General features: G+C 44.5%; 1 protein-coding gene across 6 annotated transcripts in view; it reads right to left on the bottom strand.

The window, feature by feature from the left end:
- The window catches only part of CLYBL (citramalyl-CoA lyase), a 231,633-nt gene that overhangs the window by 94,922 nt on the left and 117,040 nt on the right, over positions 1 to 19,671 (bottom strand). For all 6 annotated transcript variants that reach the window (NM_001435063.1, NM_001435064.1, NM_001435062.1 and 3 more), the window contains exon 2: positions 8,164 to 8,350. In NM_001435063.1, the coding sequence (NP_001421992.1) occupies positions 8,164 to 8,350 (187 nt within the window). The remainder of the gene's footprint in view (positions 1 to 8,163; positions 8,351 to 19,671) is intronic.

The raw sequence follows: 19,671 nt of genomic DNA, 5'->3' as shown, positions 1-19,671 counted from the left end.
ATGGCAAACAACTCCAGTATTCTTGTCCGGAAAATCCCATGGATGGAGGAGTCTGGTGGGCTACAGTCCATGGGGTTACAAAGAGTCAGACACGACTGAGTGACTAACACTTTCACTTTTCACACTTGCAAATGGGCTTCCCCGGTGGCTCAGAGGGAAAGAATTCACCTGCAGTGCAGGAGATGCAGTCCATGGGGTCATGAAGAGGCAGACACAACTGAAGAGACTGAGCACGCACACACGCTTGCAAATGTGATGACTCCTGGGTTCTGCAGAGTCTGAAAGGTAACTTATAAGAGTCCTGGTAAGAAGCGCTCTTTCTGCAGAGTACTTAGAAAGTGGTTTATCGTGGGGAACAAAGTTGTACTCCCCTCATCTCTATGGTGTTACTTCCAACTGTCTCTCTACAACCACAATCCTTTAGGCCTTACATAGGTCCTGGTATCCAGGATGGATGGAGGGAAGCAATCAGATAACGTGGCCTACGGCTTCCCTGGTGGTCCAGTGGTAAAGAATCCACCTGCCAGTGCTGGGGACGTGGGTTCAACCCCTGATCCTAGAAGAGCCCACATGCCGCAGAGCAACTAAGCCTGTGCGCCACAGCTGCTAAGCCCTTGCTTCCTGGAGCTCGTGCCCCGCAACGAGAAGCCACCACACACCACAACGAGAAGGCCGAGCATCGCAGCTGAAGAGCAGCCCCGATCACTGCAACTACAGAAAGCCTGTGCACAGCAACGAAGACCCAGCACAGCCAGTAAGAAGTAAGTCTTTACAACAAACAAAAGCAACAAAGAACATGGCCCTGGGCGGGGGGGGGGGCAGTGATCTTCTGGGGTTTCTGCGGCACTGATGGTTACTTAGGAGGCAAATAACTTCCCCTTGCTTTTCACAATCGACAAGATAGCCCTCCTGGCAGCCCAAGGGGCTCCACGTGCACAGCGGAGGAAGGGGAAGGGAGCTGCCTCTCCAGCCCCTCACCGACCATGGGCTCCCTGACTGCTAAGGGCACCCCTCCTCCAACACCCCAGCCCCAGCCGGGGCTGTCCTCCTGGTCTGTTTCCCAGAACTGAGAACGGTGCTGTGCACGGGGCTTCTCAGGCCCCAGCCCCCAGCCCCTTGCTTCCTTGCTCTGAGCTGCTGGCAGGGAGCAGAGTCGGGGAGAAAGGCCTTCAGAGTCGGCCACCTTCCTCCACCCTTCTCTTACTCCTTTCTGTCAAGGACCCAGCACAGAGATTCAAAGTGAAAATCTGCTGCTTAGCTGCTTGCGAAAGATAATTTTCTCTTTGTTTTCCTGAGGGAAAAAAAATAAGTAAGATCTTTCTAAGATAGCTGTTTCGAGCCCCCTAGTGTTAAGAAATTTGTGAAGGAGCTTGAAAGAAAAAGTGGTTATTTTGCCGTCCCTAGAGTCTTTTCTTTGTCTACCATAGTGGAAAGAGAGGCTAAAAATAAATAAATAAATAAATAGCAAAACTGGCAAACTCTGCGACTATTTAGAGCAAAAACTTACCTGTGCCAAAACATTACCCTGTGAGAGTCAGGAATCCAGAGTACAAACCAATACAGTAACCCTCAGCATTCTAAGCAAGCATCAGTGACTTGAGTTGATGCATCCGACTCTTGGCCAGGGTTGCAGCTAAGACAACTGCTCAGGTATTTATCAACTACTCATTCTATACATTATGTGCTAGGCACTGTCCTAAGAAGCACTTTGCAAGTACTCACCCACTTAATATAATTCTGTGGGGGTAGATACTATTGTTTCTACGGGAGTTGGTGATGGACAGGGAGGCCTGGCATGCTGCAATTCACGGGGTCGCAAAGCGTTGGACACGACTGAGCGACTCAACTGAACTGAGATACTATTATTACCATTATTGCCTTCATTTCACAGAGGAGGAAACTGAGGCACAGAGAAATGGGCTAAGGTCCATTTGTCCAAGGTCACACTGTTAGGACAAGCTGATGTCAGACTCCAGACACCAGAATCCAACAGTCTGGCTCCATAGTCTGTTCTTGACCATCAAATTACTTGAAAGAGACACCTTAAGGACTATGCTAAATATCCATTCTCTTAAATCTTCTAAGCTTTATTATTTTAAAAATGACATCGCTGCTTCTTCTTTAAAAAAGCAATATTTATCTAGCACTTGCAAGTTTGCAAAATGCTTTTTTATTTGTGCCTCACAGCTGGCCCTGTGGTGGGTAGTACAGGATTCATTATTACCAAGCTCATGGGACAGATAAAGAAACAGAGCCTCATAGGTTACAGGACTCAAGTTCCCTGGATAAACAGTGTTGAAATTGGGACCTTTACATGCATTGTCTGTTGTCAAGCCCTCTACCCTTTCCACTGAACTGGGTTGTTGGTCTCAAATCCAGTTGCCTGTGAGTGACAGCCCAGATTTCACTAGCTCAGGTTCCCATAGAAAAGCCTTCCTCAAGTCACAACTCAGAGCTCCTCCTTTGGCTTCCTGAAGGATCCAAGTAAGACCCTCATGATCCTACTCTCCAAATATACTCCTGCTCTTTACAAATCAAATTAGGAAAAAATCAGACTGTACATAAGTCGCTTCTGTCCTTCACAGGGGAACCTCCTCTCAGAAACTCCTGGAGGGTGTCCTCACCCAAACGTACTCAGACATAAAAAGTCAGAAAACAGGATATCCAACCCGGCTGAGAGGAGAAGGCAATTCCCAGGAAGGGAAGGGGGAAGGGTGAGTTTGGGATTGCAACTGTGCTACAGGCCTGAAGGACAGCTACTTCAGACTTGAGGGGATCAGAAGAGTCAAGGAGAGAGTTCTCCAAGAAGATGAAACTTAAAAAATACCAGATGCTTTTAAACATATTAAGAGGAGATTCAGACAATTAGGAAGAGGTGGGTTTTGCATTAGCAACAGCTGAATAGAAAAATAAACCAGGGGGAAAAAAGATAACTATGAACTCCAGGGAAAACAACAGGCTGGCAGAAAAGGAAAGGTGATCAGTTTATTACTATGTGACTCAACTCTGCTACTTTTTACACTGAACACCAATCTCATTGAAGTTACACAGAACTGTATTAGGATAACTAAAGGATGGGAAAGGTTCACATGCAATGGGGACAGGGCGGTAGTGGGGTGAGAAATAATTCCCATAGCATGGAGTCAATATCATGCCTGAAATTGAAAAGATAATTCAAAAAGTGTATTATTTAGAGACACGGGACCATGCAGCTCTCTTTGTTCTCCTCCTGCTTGCCATGGTGCCTGGCTGAGTAGGTACTCAATATTTACTGAGTATTTCAGTTTACACACTGAAACATTAAACAAATTTAAATATTTACTCAGCTAAAATAGCAGCCCAGGAGCCCTGCCTCTATCTATTTCACTCCTACCTTCTTGGCCTCACCCAGCGTCATGGAGATTCACCAGAAATCTCTGCATTACTTGGCTTCTTTTCACTGTGTCCCAGCAAGCAGTGGCTTAGACAGCCTTGTATCTCCTCATGTATTTAAGAAGGAAAAGGAGAAGATAAGAGGGGAGTGGAGATGGTCTTTTCATCATCCATACTTGGGAAGGTGAGCTGGTAGGCCATCCCTGACATGAAGGAGCTGCTTAAACACAAATTGGATTAACAGGACAGGATTAGAGACTCCTGGAAGGTATTATATACTTATAACCTGCTCTGCCAAAGTGACTCTTGTTTTCATTACAAGCCCACACTCCACAGAACCAGTCAAATGAAATATGGAATTGGTCAGTTACTAAAAAAAGAAATAAAATGAAACATATAAAATGAAGTGACTAAGCTTTAATACTGTCAAGAAAGTTGAATTAGGCAATAAGAGTTCAGTTTAGCAAAACCATAACTAGATCATTTGAAATCAGAGTTTTAACATGGTAAGAAGTAAACATTAAAATGGTCTCTATCTCCTCCATCAAGAGGAGTAATATTCAACAAGAAATATGATTAAAAGGTGATTTCAAGAAAGGAAAAAGAATAAGAGCTACATTAGAAGTTTCAGACTTATCTGGACATTTCAAATGAATTTAAGTCACCAGGTTTAAATGCACTAAAATCCTAAGAGACCGGAAGCATTTGCAGATGTGAATACGATGCTTCTGTCAGTAATCTTTGAGAAACTGCAGAGTATACACAGGTGACAAAAGATAAAGAGAAGCCAAGGTACTAACTTTCAGAGAAAGGAGGAAAAGATTATGCGATATGAGCTATGTAATATCCCATCATTTCATGGCAAATAGATGGGGAAACAGTGGAAACAGTGTCAGACTTTATTTTTCTGGGCTCCAAAATCACTGCAGATGGTGACTGCAGCCATGAAATTAAGAGACGCTTACTCCTTGGAAGGAAAGTTATGACCAACCTAGATAGCATATTAAAAAGCAGAGACATTACTTTGCCAACAAAGATTCGTCTAGTCAAGGCTATGGTTTTTCCAGTGGTCATGTATGGATGTGAGAGTTGGACTGTGAAGAAAGCTGAGTGCCAAAGAATTGATGCTTTTGAACTGTGGTGTTGGAGAAGACTCTTGAGAGTCCCTTGGACTGCAAGGAGATCCAACCAGTCCATTCTGAAGGAGATCAGCCCTGGGTGTTCATTGGAAGGACTGATGCTAAAGCTGAAACTCCAATACTTTGGCCACCTGATGCGAAGAGCTGACTCATTGGAAAAGACCCTGATGCTGGGAGGGATTGGGGGCAGGAGGAAAAGGGGATGACAGAGGATGAGATGGCTGGATGGCATCACCGACTCGATGGACATGAGTTTGAGTAAACTCTGGGAGTTGGTGATAGACAGGGAGGCCTGGCATGCTGCAATTCATGGGGTTGCAAAGAGTCGGACACGACTGAGCGACTGAACTGAACTGAACTGAATACGCCAACAAGTGAACTTGAGGCCGATTCCTGGCAAAAATTCAGGAGGTTCAAATCTTGGTTCTGCCGTTTAATGGCACTGTGTCCCTGGACCCTGGACAAAACTTTGATACAAGGAGTAAACAAGGTAACTAAAGTGTTTATTATAGCACCCCTTACATTCTCAGGACATGGCAGCCATTACCACTTTTGTATCTCCAGCACTTCCAGGTGAAGGCGGTAACGACGAGGTAGTACTGACAGGGGTTCTTCAAGATCGAGTCTCATCTACCTAAACTCATTTTTCTGGAGAGATGGAGGTACAGGGAGAGAGAAGGCATTGCTAGACCATGTAGATCAATGGAGTCTGCATCTTGAAATGCATTAGGTAAAAATCTCTTGTCTATTATTGTGAAAAGACTGGATTTTAAGAGAATTAGGTGACTGAATAACCATATTCACAGGACTCATTCATGAACCTGACCTCTCCATGCTTCGGCTTCCTTATACGTGCTGTGCTTAGTCACTCAGGCGTGTTTAACTCTTTGCAACCCCATGGACTGTAGCACGCCAGGCTCCTCTGTCCATGGAATTCTCCAGGCAAGAATACTGGAGGGGGTTGCCATTCTCTTCTCCAGGGGATCTTCCTGACCCAGGGACTGAACCTGAGTCTCCTGTGTCTTCTGCATTGCAGGTAGATTCTTTACCTGCTGAGCCATTAGGGAAGCCTTCCTTATCTGTATATGGAGTATAACAGTAGTAACGCAATGGGATGTTACGCCAGTTGAAACCTTAAGAACAGTGCTTAGCATTCAGTCACTATATAAATGTTTGTTAAGGGACTTCCCTGGTGGTCCAGTGGTTAAGGCCCTGCACTTCCAATGCAGGGGGTACAGGTTCAATTCCTGGTCGGGAAAATAAGATTCCACATTCTGCCTGGTATGGCCAAAAAAAAAAAATGTAATAAGCTTGAACAGAAGTTTCTAGTGGCATGCTTGCATAGCACTTGGCTCCAACCTCTTCAACATCTCTATCAGAAACTTGTCAAATTTTTGTACAGTGTGCTGGTCAAGTTCTCAGATAACATAAATGTTGGACGAGGAAATCAAAACTCAAAAAGACATTGACAGGCTGGGGCTATGAAATGAAATATATGAGATAAAATTAAGTCCTGGGTAGAAATTTTAAGGGAAAAAACATGTTTTACAAGCACTGGCTGGCTTGCCAGAACTCTCTGTGCATAAGAAAGGGAAATTTGGTTGACTGCAAGCTCAGCACATGTATAACTGTGTCTGGCAGTCAACACAAATTTTAGGTGCACTGAGAGCTGCAGTGTTCTGACTGTCCGGACATCTTCACCAAGATGGTGGGCACAATTTGCCCTAAACTCTTCTCCCCCCGCCCCTCCTTAGCTTCCTCCCAAGTAGTGGCTCCAGGTATTAGGATGCGCTTCAGAACACACATTAACAGTAAGCAAACATGAAGCAGGAACGAACCATATTTCCAACTTATCTGGGTAGCAGGAAACATCCTTGGGTGGGAATGGGAAGATAGCCTCAAGGTTCGTGAAGAAATAAAATTAGAAGTTTATCAGAGCACCAAATGGCTCACTGTGCTACATGCTAAAATAAATTTCCCTCTAATCATGATTACTACAGCTTTTATCTAATCTATTTCCTATAGGAAATCAAACCACTCGAGGGCATTTTATCAAACTTATTCCTTGTTATAATCCCTGTCCCTGACAAAAGAAGATTTTTGTCATCCCACGGTACAGATAAGAAATTGAGGCAAAGAAGTAGAGTGAATTGCCCTGGGTCACAAAGAACTAGAATTACAATTTAGTATCTAATCTTAGAGTGCGCTATGTGAGTTTTGGAAGGGAGAATACTGGAATCATATTACATCCTTCAAGAAAAGCCCTATTTACCTTAATCTGTGGGAGAAAGAAGATTAATTGTATTTTCCTTGGTGCATGCCAAAGATGTTGGGTAGACGCTTTAGACTCCACATGTTTATTCTAATCCTTTACCATATACCTGTAAAGCCTTGGTTTCACCATTAGAAAGATGCTGGAAACTAACTTTAAAAGAAAATAAGGCCACTACTGGTTTGCTAGAATCTCCAGGGAAAGCAATTAATCAAAAAAGTTGTATAGGACAAGCATGCTATTTCAGATCACCAAGGAAAAGAAACCATCCACATAGATAAAATTTCAGATGGCCAGCTCCTCTGCGCCTCCAGCCCCACAGTCTATTCCCAGCCCAACCTCACTGTCTAGGGACTGGACAGAGGAAGGTCGAGGGAAAACATGTTTTTAATTTAAAAAGTTCCGTGCCAACGTCAGTCATTATAATGATTTATGTATTTTACCCAATTATTTGAACAAATCTGTGTTCATTATAAAAACCTAGAAAATGAAGATAAGCAAACCAAAATGAAACAAAAGGCATTCATCATGTTACCAGCCAGCAAGAACCTTTTGTATCTGTTTACAAACTGGGTATTTTTTAAGATGCATTTCTCTGATCAGGCCATGAGAAAATCAGCTAGAAGCTGCAAGTTTGAAGTTCTGTGTGTAGATGCCCTTTAATTATGGAGGGAAAACAGTGTCTTATCCATTGAAGACTATTTGTTATTGGCACTTGTCCTGGAAGAGATAAGGTCACTCACTACACTCTTTACCTGGCAGTAAAAAGAAATAAATTCCTAATTTCATCTTATTGATCTGAAAAATTCATACCACAAGTCTAGGATTAACTGATTTACTTAAACCAGCAAATATCACAGCCGAAACAGATTGAGAATCAAATTATCTTTCTTTTTAAGCATATATCTCTTTATCTATACACACACACATAATCATATATACTGAAGATCACAGTTTTTAAATATATTCTGGCTGGATTCCTCCTGTCTCTTGGAGAAAAGAACCATACACATTCAGAACCCATACAAGGGCTAGTCAAGAATATATCGCATGCTGATATATTGTTCTTAGTTGCTCAGTCATGTTCGACTCTTTGCAACCTCAAAGACTGTAGCCCACCAGCTCCTCTGTCCATGCCAGCCAAGAATACAGGAGCGGATTGCCATTTCCTTCTCCAGGGGATCTTCCTGACCCAGGGATCAAACCTGGGTCTTTTGCATTGCAGGTGGATTCTTTACTGTCTGAGCCACCAGGGAAGCCCATGAATATATTAGTAATCAGCAAACAGTGAATATGGTAGACTCTTTCCAAATAGTGAGCAATGCTACCAAATTTCAAGGCATTTCTTTTTTCCGCCATAAGGAAAAATCATGCCGTTACCTTTTTGTTCACAGCTACACCATCCTCACAGTCGAGCACTGCACAGTCTACATTCAGGGAGGGAATCTTGTTTATCTTCTTTTCATCGTTGCCAGGTACGTAGAGCACGGCCCTCCGGGGGATGTACTTGTGGCTAGGTGAGGAACTGCATCCAAGCCTGGACACCTCAGCTGCCAGGGACGCTTTCCTGCAGGAGACATAATTCGAGTTAGTCCAGAATAGAATTTACTTACAGACTTTTGAAAGACCTTATTTGAATGCAAAATTAAAAGAGAAAACATGGATAATTTTTTAGAATTACCGCAGAACATAATCACACATAATGACTAGGAAGATAATAATAGAAATAATCAAGAAACAGAATGTCATTTTGGCTGAGGTCTAAAAAATATATAACATGGTTTACTGACACAACCTTCTGAGAAAAGAAGGAGGGTGTACCTCTTATTGGAAAAATCCTACCAGTATTAATATACTGTCTGGGTAGCATCCATGGGGAAAAAGTAAGCAAATTTATATGCAAAAGCTCGCAAAGAGTAAAACTACCTACAATTATATGAAAGTAAAAAGTAGAAAATAAACAATCTAGGGACTTCTCTGGCAGTCCAGTGGCTAAGACTCCACGGTCCCAATGCAGGGGGTCTGGGTTCCATCCCTTGTCAGGGAACTAGATCCCACACGCCGCAACTGGAATAATCCCACAGCCCACAGCAAAAATTGAAAATCCCAAGAGTGGCAAGTAAGACCTGGAACTGCCAAAATAAATAAATATTTTGAAAAAGGAAAGAGAAAGTAAACTATACATGTAAGCAAAATCTATGGCTCTCTCCCTGATAATGAATCTTTTTAAGTAGACAAGTGATTTGCCTTCAATTTTAACAACAAAGAGGAATAGCTGCTTCTTAAGTCAGTAGAAAGGTGAATAAGAAAAGACCATTACTAATAATAGCTCTATAATTATGGTCAACTTGACTGCTGAAAACCTCAGATTCTTCACGTGTAAAAGTAATACTCATGTTGCAGTTTGTTGAGAAAATTAAGTTATGGGAAATAAAGTACAAGAACGGATCAGTTAGAGCCTGGGGGTTATCAGTTTGATGTGGTTGTGGGTGTGGCAGGCATAGCAGCCATTGCCACTGCTCTTCCTGGAAAAATTCCAGCTCCAGCAGCCTGCCTGCTTGGAAATTCTGCTCTCTCCCTGCTTCTCTACTGTACTAAGTTTAGCCTCCTGCGGAAATGAGAGGCATTGGCTGAAAGCTCCTGCAGCTCACTGCAGCCCTCGCCCCTAACCTGGTCTGAGTTTGGTCCTGTGGACAAACCATGTTTTAGCCCATAATACATGGCAAGGGAAGATGAAAGCAGCTTTCACCAAGACCAGTTAGATCATTTGAGGTACCCTGTGTAAAGGGCTTTCCTGGTGGCTCAGTGGTAAAGAATCCACCTGCCAATGCAAGAGACCTGGGTCAGGAAGATCCCCTGGAGAAGGAAACAGCAACCCACTAAGTATTCTCGCCTGGGAAATCCCATGGACAGAGAAGACTAGCAGGCTACAGTCCATAGGGTCGCAAAAGCAACCTAACAAGAATTCTGTGTAAAATGAAAATGCAGAGCCCTTGTTCAAAACGTATGTGGAATTTCAAGATAGAAACAGAAGACCATCACATGAAGCACCAGACCCTTCTAAGCATAGGGCCTCTGTGACCACACAGGTCACTCATCCATGAAACTAGCCCTGCTCATAAGAGATAGAGCTATACGTCATGCAAATCCCGGTCAAGGAAAGGTTAAAGCCCCAGCAAACTTGGGAACACCCTAATGTGTTACTCCCCAGGGTAAGCAGTATCATCCTTTTAAAAGTATGTCAGCTGTACTCTCCATGAAAGCTCTTGACATTTGGTAGTTATCTGAAGTTAATTCCATCAAATATTTTATACAGTTGTAACATTTTGTCATATTAGTGTAGCTTGTGACAATGTATACCAAGAAAAATCAGCATCTCCTTGGTGGCCCATCAGTTTTGTGAGGGCCCCCTTATTCGCTTTTTTCAGTTCAGTTCAGTCACTCAGTCGTGTCCAACTCTTTGTGACCCCATGAGTTGCAGCACGCCAGGCCTCCCTGTCCATCACCATCTCCCAGAGTTCACTCAAACTCATGTCCATCAAGTCAGTGATGCCATCCAGCCATCTCATCCTCTGGCGTCCCCTTCTCCTCCTGCCCCCAATCCCTCCCAGCATCAGAGTCTTTACCAATGAGTCAACTCTTCCCATGAGGTGGCCAAAGTACTGGAGTTTCAGCTTTAGCATCAGTCCTTCCAAAGAAATCCCAGGGCTGATCTTCTTCAGAATGGATTGGCTGGATCTCCTTGCAGTCCAAGGGACTCTCAAGAGTCTTCTCCAACACCACAGTTCAAAAGCATCAATTCTTTGGCACTCAGCCTTCTTTACAGTCCAACTCTCACATCCATACCTGACCACTGGAAAAACCGTAGCCTTGACTAGACGGACCTTTGTTGGCAAAGTAATGCCGCTTTTTTAGCAGATCTTAATAAAACTTGAGTCTGAGTCTTATTTTTCTATAACATAAGCATTGTGCTAAGTGAGGTATGGTGACAAATAGATGGATTTTAAAAGTGTATGTGTATTACAAGAAGAATTGATGCTTTTGAACTGTGTTGTTGGAGAAGACTCTTGGGAGTCCCTTGGATTGCAAGGAGATCAAACCAGTCAAACCTAAAGGAAATCAACCCTGAATATCCATTGGAAGGACTGATGCTGTAGCTCCAATACTTTGGCCACCTGATGTGAAGAGCTGACTCATTGGAAAAGATCCTGATGCTGGGAAAGATGGAGGGCAGGAGGAGAAAGGGGTGACAGAGGATGAGATGGTTGCATGGCATCATCAACTCTATGGACATGAGTTTGAACAAACTCTGGGGATAGTGAAGGACAGGGAAGCCTGGCATGTTGCAGTCCATGGATTGCAAAGAGTTAGACATGACTGAATGACTAAACAACAACAAAATTACAAGACATTTTATTTAATATTTGATATAGATATTTTATATATCTAATCTAGTATATTTAATATAAAATATACCAGATAATTGAAGAATTCTAAAAGTATCCATCATCATTTCATATTGATTGACATATTTGGCTTATCTTTAAAAAGAGAAGATATAATGATGTAATAGCAACAACCATGTTTTACTTATTCATACTGGAAACCAGAATTTGCAACATATACATTTCCTTTAAAATGGCAAAAAATACAATCAAAAGAGATAAAATTTTTATTTACCAGGAAATTCTTAGGACATTTATCATGAGGATTTATTGTAACTGCATGCGCAAAAGCCAAAGAGACCTTCATTTCATGAAAACTGAGATTTCCTCCATGTGAAATAGCTTCTGACTGCCAATGTGGATCCAGTCACTGTGGTCTCCAAGCCACACCACCTGAATGTAAAAGCCTGAGCCACACAGACATGGCTGACAGGTCACACCACCATCACATGTTAAACATCCTTAGGGCAAATCATTCTTAGGATGTTCATATGATGTGTAATTTTTAAAACAGATAACCATTAAAAAAAATCTTCTGCTACTGCTCAAGGTGTTTCTGGTTTCCCAGATAAAGACTCCTATGATCACTGAAACATTGTTTTCCTCTTATCCCTGCTCAAACACTGTCAACAGCTCCCCATTACCTACAGGATTCAGCTCAGTCTCAGCTGAAGCCCTTTTCTGAATTTATATCCCAGGCTGCAACTATCTACCCTAGGAAAATAAGGTTATGACTGTCTCCACAATATGCTGTATTATTTCCATTGTACCTGTGTTTCTGCTGGAAGTTTACTTGAAACTTATGGATCCTTCCAGCTTAGCTCAGGGTCCACCTGACTGTGGAGCCTTTTCTGACCATTCATTTTGAAACTCTCGCAAGTTCAAAAACAGTGTTTATCATTGGTAACCAAACCAGAATCAGCAAAGGACTGGCTCTGTCATCATGGCTGAAGTTAATCAAGAGGCACGTGCTTTCTGGAAAGCCAATGGATGCTACAAACCAAGAGATTTAAAAAAGGTTCCTGCTTCTGATCCAGTAATTTCAAGTAACTCAACCCAATTCCTTCTGGGAATTGCTGTAGGTTAAATTCTTGTGTCCCTCACTCCAAAATTCATATGTTGAAACATAATCCCCAATATGATGGAAGGGGGGGCTTTTGGGGGGCGATTAGCTATGAAGGAGAGAACATAGGTGGTTAGTGCCCTTATAAAAGAGACACCAGAAAGCTCCCAAGCTGGCTCTGCCATGGGAGGACATAGTGAAAAGACTGCCATCCACGAACCAGGAAGTACATTCTTGTCAGACACTGACTCTTCCAGAGCGTTGAACTTGGACTCCCCAGGCTCTAAAACTGTGAGAAATAAATTTCTGTTGCTTATAAGCCACCCAGTCTACGGCAGTTTGTTACAGCAGCCCAAATGAATTAAGACAGAAGATTATTTTTTAAAATGATCAGAAATAAAACTAGATATATATAATATTAAGAACTGAAAACAATCTTTAGGTCCATCAGCAGGATAAATTATAATACCTACAACCAATGACATATTAATGCCATCATTAAAAATTGTGTTAAAAACGTTTAATGTTATATGAAGATTGTTCTTTTTATAAACAGAAAATATAACATTATATATGCAATAACATCTCAACTTTATAAAAAAAATGCAAAGAAAAATATCTGAAAGGAAGTACATCAAAATGTTCTTAGGGATGCCTCTGAACTGTAGAGTTTGGGATTAAGATTTCTCTGCTTCTACACACTCTTTTCCTATTTTGCCCATTTAAAGCATCACTTTATTTTTCTTACACAAATTTACTTTCTTAAATCTTTATTTACTTCTGGTTGCACCGGGCTTTCATTGATTTCCACAGGCTCTCTCCATCTGTGGTGAGCAGGGGCTATTCTCTAGCTGCAGTGCCTGGGCTCCTCATTACAGTGGCTTCTCTTGTGGAGGAGTACGGACTCAGTTGTGAGGCACAGGCTTAATTGCCCTGTAGCATGTGGAATCTTCCTAGGCCAGGGATCAAACCTGTGTCCCCTGCATTGGCAGGTGGGTTCTTATCCACTGTACCACCAGGTAAGTCCAACCATCACTCTTTTCTAAAAAAATCCTTTTATAATAGGCTTGAAGTAAAGTGAAATGAAAGTCGCTCAGTCGTGTCCAACTCATTTGCAGTCCCACGGACTGTAGCCTGCCAGGCCCTTCTGTCCTTGGGAGTTCCCAGGCGAGAATACTGGAGTGGTTTACCATTCCCTTCTCCAGGGGATCTTCCCAATCCAAGATCAAACCCGGTCTCCCATATTGCTGGTGGATTCTTTACCACCTAAGCCACCAGGAAAGCCTTAAAACAAACCAGTAAAATCACGTAAGAGGTTTCAAGTGGCAGCATAATATTGCGGAGAGTGTAAGGACCACCTATATGAAATTGCTGACGTCTGACCATTTGGGCCACCACAAATGCTAATTCTGTGTGGTTCAAGCCCATATTGTGACTGGCAGTCAGAAGAGAGGGTGAGAAGCACCATAATGGCTGCCCCATACAGGGGAGAGTCAAGTAGTATGTTCGTGCATAGCTACTATGATGATCTGACACCTGTCATCCCTGGGTGGTGCTGGTCAGCACAGCCACAGGTCAGGAATCTGGTTGGACAACAGAAATCCTCAGTTAGATCACAAGCTTGCTGATGGAAGGGCAGTCTTAGGTCTCCCCACCCTTGCTTAGCACAGGGCCTTGCTTACAAGAGGCACACAATTCTGTTACCTCATTACCCACCCCAGAGAAGGCAATGGCAACCCACTCCGGTACTCTTGCCTGGAAAATCCCATGGACGGAGGAGCCTGGAAGGCTGCAGTCCATGGGGTCGCTGAGAATCAGACACGACTGAGCAACTTCACTTTCACTTTTCACTTTCATGCATTGGAGAAGGAAATGGCAACCCACTCCAGTATTCTTGCCTGGAGAATCCCAGGGACAGGGGAGCCTGGTGGGCTGCCGTCTATGGGGTCGCACAGAGGCGGACACGACTGAAGCGACTTAGCAGCAGCAGCAGCAGCATTACCCACCCAAATCCAGCTCTCCAGGAAGTGGGACTGATCTGTGACCACACTGTCCTTACTCTTCTTGGGCAAGAGTCAAGCTTAAGTGTCGATCACAGGTAAGAGGCCGTTTTTTATTCCCTCTCTCCTTTGCCATTCTGGAAGCTTTAACCCAAGCCATGGACTGTTGCTTCTTCTCCTCTGTTTACTCCTTTTTATAAATACAGCGGATGTCCTCATTTGGGACCTTCTTCACCTTTACTTCGAAGACCGTGGAAGCGTCTTATTTACCCTCCCTGCATCTACTTTGTTCTTCTGTTCATTCATTCAGTGAGCATTTAGCAAGCACACACTGGGTGACCTGCATCAGGTCTCCACTAGCACCCTGGACAGGTCCCCTTGTGCAAATTAGAAGAAGGTGCTCCCTGGAGCCTGCCAGCAGGTGGAAGGGCCAAGAGGTGCCTCCTGCTCCCGAGGCAGCAGCTTTGATGCATAGAGATGAGCTGAAACTCAGCCCTACACGTGGCTTGTTTGGTAGGCACCTTGATCAGGGCACACCCTGCACAACCGCACAGGGCAGTCCTGACCCACACTGTGCTGGGCACTGCGGGGAGGTGGCACAGAAGATGCAGGTCAAGTCCAATAGGTCCAGGGAGGAACACCCAGAAGATGGCCCACAAGCAGCTCTGGCAGACTAAAGGCCCGTGGAGAATGAAGCTTCAGGGAGAGAGATCACAGGTGGTTAAGACTGTCTGGAATAATAAGGAGGAGAGAGGTGTAGGGGGCACGGTTCAGGCTTCCGATTATATCACAGACTCTGAGGTCCCAGCGGGGGCTGTCGCTGGGCAGGTGTGGCAGGAACCTGTCGTGGCTTCCCCAAGCCTCCCTCCTCCTGTCCTCCTGGCATGTCCTCTCCTTCCCCCACCTCGGGCTGTTTCAAAATCTGTTCCCGACTTCAGTTGTGCTCAGCACTGACTACTGAGTATGAACACAATTGCAGTGGGTGCAAGATCCAACTTATTTTATCTTACATATTTGAAATTAGGGCCTCTTGAGAGTCAACATGTAAATGTATTCAAACAATATGCAAAACAAGGGCATAAGATGAGTGGGAAAAAATCTGGTGGCCTTATGGTGAGTTCTCTCTACAGAGGGACCTTATTTTAGATAAGACATCCCTTGGTAGGTTCAGGGGCTCTTCTGGCTGGAGGGGGCTCCCTCCTGGCCTTGCTTTGGTCTTCTCCCTTTTCCTCCTCCAGCAGATACCATTTATTAACCATGTATACCACAGGAGGCATAAGCTAGGCTCCAGTGCTGCTGGGGTCATCCACCTAGGATTCAACATAACCATCACCTGGGGAGCTTGTAAAATTTGTCAAATCCTGGACCCCACCCAGTGAGATCAAATCAAGCTGCTAAGTTGCTTCAGTCATGTCCGACTCTGTGCGACCCCATAGATGGCAGCCCACCAGGCTCCCCCGTCCCTGGGATTCTCCATGCAAGAACACTGGAGTGGGTTGCCATTTCCTTCTCTAATACATGAAAGTGAAAAGTGAAAGTGAAGTCGCTCAGTCATGTCTGACTTAGCGACCCCATGGACTGCAGCCTACCAGGCTCCTCCATCCATGGGATTTTCCAGGCAAGAGTAATGGAGTGGGGAATCTTCCCAGGTTTAGAATATATATCTTTTTTTATTTAAAGCTCTCTAGGTTCTTGCCACTGAATGAAGTGTTGCTACAGACCAGCACCACTGGCCTCTTATCTGTTCTCCCATCAGATAAGAGACTCTCCCATCTTTCCTGGAAGCAAGTACCATCACCATGTGCGAACCTGTTCGAAATGCAGAGTCTAGGGCCCCACCCCAGCCCCACTGAGTCAGAAGCTGCATATGAACCAATCTCTAAGGGACGTTTATCTCATGAGAGTTTGAGAATGCTATTCTAGGTTGACTCAAACTCAGGGGCATTGTGGAGTCCCTGGGGCGCTTTCAAATACGCTGACACTAAAGTGCAGTCACAGAAAGTTTGAAGTCATAGGTCTCGGGTCAGATTTGGCCTCTGGAACTTCTAAAAGACCCGTGCGTGATTCAGTGTACAGCCAAGCTGGAGGACCACGGGCCTAGATGATCCCAATGTGTAGCCACTGCCCTAATGCAGGAAATCTTGCCCAATGAAGACTTAAATGACTCCTGTGCCACCATTATATACAAGTGAGTTGTGTGCGTGCCTGCTCAGTCGTGTCTGACTCTTGGCAGCTCCATGGACTTTAGCCCGCCAGGCTCCTCTGTCCATGGGATTTCCCAGACAAGAATACTGGAGTGGGTTGCCATTTCCTCCTCCAGGGGATCTTCCCGAGCCAGGCATCCAACCCGTGTCTCTCTCCTGCACTGGCAGGCGGATTCTTTACCACTGAGCCACCTGGGAAGCCCACATATACAAGTAGATGCTGTGAAAGTAATAAAGTCATAACTGAAAATGCAGCAAACTTGAAAAAAAACCCTCATGTGTAAAGAAAAGTCTTCCTGATAAAAAAAATGATAGTATTTGAAATAGCAGCAATTATCAACTAAACTAATGTCCATCTGAGGCTCTGCAGCTTGGTATGTGACTTCTTACCCAAGTTAGTGGTTTCTTTACTTAGCTGACTGCTAGCACAGAGGTCTCCACTTTGGTTGCACATTACAAACCAGGGAACTTAGAAAAAGAGAAAACCCTAGGCCACACTCCAACCCAATTAAATCAGAGCCTTGTGGTGAATCCCAGGCATCAGTTTTTTTTAAAGCTTCCAGGGAGATTTCAAGGTGCAGCCAAGGATGAGAACCTCTGCATCATGGTTTCAGAGTACCACCAAAGTGTCTTATTGATCCTAGAAAGAATCGGGGGTCACTGGACTTTGAAAGTGACCAGCAAATAATTCTACCTGCCCTTAAGCTTCTGCCTAGACTCCACTCCTCTCTTCTGGCCCAGGTAGTTGAGAGTCTGGAGGGCCCAGATGGGGCCTCCACCAAACTTATAGCAAATGCAGATAGAGAAGCAGCTTGCCGGAGCCCAGGAAAACATCCAGATCTGGGGCTTGGTTGACTGGGCAGCGTGGGACAGCGGGTGGAGGCCTGGGCTGAGCTCTCTTCACAAGCAGCAGAGCTCTCTGAAGCCAAGGCCAGGTGGAATACGCTGATCAGAGTCTGGGACCCTAACTGAGGACTCCACGTCTTAGCCTTGACCCTGACACCCGGCTCGGAAATGCTCTTGCCTCACCCATGGATGACCCTCAGCCAACAGCTAGTCTGGAGGGCTCAGATGGAAGCAGGGAAGGCCAAGGACTTCCAAGTTGTCCCCCTTGTTACACACGCACTGTCACTTCACAAACAAAAATGTATTGATCCTGTAAGTTCTGGGCCTAATACTTTTTTTGGATTATCTCAATGGCAGTCCAGACTTAACCATGTGCAGAAAAGAACTTGATTCAGGACTTTTCATAATGTCACTCAAATTCAAAGCTGAGTTAAAGAGCAATTGGGACTACAATAATGATTTAGACAGCACAATTAATTCTAAATTATTTTAATAGATACTACCATGACAGTTAATGTATGTGTCAACTTGACCAGGCCACAGGGTGCCCAGACGTTTGGTGGAACGTCATTCTGGCTGTGTCTTGCAGATATATGTGGGTGAGATTAACATGTGGGTTAGGAGACTGAGTAGAGCAGACGGCCTTCCCTAGTGTGGGTGAGCCTCATCCAAACAGTGGAAGGTACTGAATAAGCCAGTGGCGCGTACACGCCAAGTCGACTTACTCCCCCAGTTAAAAGAAACTCCTGCCTGAAAGCTTCCAGCTGGGACATGAGGTCTTTTTTCCCCCGATACTTCAGACTTGAACTGAAACATTGGTTCTTCCTGGTTCTCAAGTTGGCCAGCTTCAGACAGGAACTTACACCAAAGTCTCTCCTGGGTCCCCAGCTTTCTGACTGCCGCTCTTGGGACTTGTCGGCCTCCATAATCATGTCCATAATCATGCTGGCCTCCACAATCTTAATGGCCTTATAATACATCTCTTATATATTACACACTCACACACACACACGGATGCACCCTATTGGTTCTGCCTCTGGAGAATCCTGATGAAGACACTTACACATTACTAACTAGAGAGTTAACACATAATGGTGTTGACCAGGTGCTTTCCACACACCTCCACACTGCACCTCCCTGTCCTGACCCAACACAGCTGTGTGTGCAGCTCTCAGACCCCTGCCCGCCCAGCACAGGGGGACTGGACTGGACTCTCGAGCAAAGTGAAGGAACAAATGAACTCAGGGCCAGATGGGTGGTTAGCTGGCAAGCTTTTAAGGAGAGAGGGCCACATATTTCCATCAGCTGCTGTCCTCAGAGGGCTAAAAGGGGTGGAAGTGGTCACCATCATGCTCTTCACAGACTTCCCTGGACTGTCTTCCCAAAGGGCTGTACTAATTTATTCTCCCACCAGCAGTGCCTACGGGTGCTGAGCTGACCACGTGCTCATTGCACAGCCTGGCACTCCTTACCCCAGGCCTTTGGACATTCCAGTAGAAAAGGCATGATGGAGTGAGTGAAGGTGGTCATGGAAAGCAGCTGAAGATCTGAAGCCCTGGGTAAACTTTTATAGCGGCCTTATTTGAGCAACAATGAAACAATCTATTTGGTGTTGTTCAATCACTGAGTCAGGCTTCTCAGGTGGTGCTAGTGGTAAAGAACCCGTCTGCCTATGCAGGAGACGTAATAGGCATGGGTTTGATCCCTGCGTCGATCCCCTGGAGGAGGGCATGGCAACGCACCCCAGTATTGTTGCATGGAGAATCCCACGGACAGAGGAGCGTGGAGGGCTATCAGCCATAGGGTCGCAAAGAGTTGGACACAACTGAAGCGAGTTAGCACACATGCACAGTTATGAAGTCGTGTGTGACTCTTCTCAACCCCATGGATTGCAGCATGCCAGATGCCTCTCTCCTCCACTGTCTCCTGGAGTTTGCTCAGATACATGACCATGGAGTCAGTGATGCTATCTAACAATCTATTGATCATGTTAAATCTTCAAGATTTAGTATTCGGGAAAGATCAGTATTTCCCACCTTGAACTCATCTGTATCCCATCGTTTTACACCTCTGCTGGTCAAATATTACTTTTTTATTGTGGTAAAACAAACACAACATAAAATTTACCATTTTAACCATTTTAAAGCCTACAATTCAATGGCATCAAGTACACTCCCATTGTTGTGTAACCATCTCCACCATCTATCTCTGGAACTGCTCATCTTCCCAAACTGAGACTTCTGTGTCCATGAAACAACCACCTGCCCACTCTCTCTGCCCCCAGCCCTTGGAAACCACTCTTCTACTTTCTGTCTCTATGAACTGACTAT

This window comes from Bos taurus, chromosome 12 (genome assembly GCF_002263795.3).
Source record: "Bos taurus isolate L1 Dominette 01449 registration number 42190680 breed Hereford chromosome 12, ARS-UCD2.0, whole genome shotgun sequence".
Lineage (NCBI taxonomy): Eukaryota > Metazoa > Chordata > Mammalia > Artiodactyla > Bovidae > Bos > Bos taurus.
Note: the sequence above shows the minus strand (reverse complement) of the source record. Positions and strands in the feature narration are given on the sequence as shown.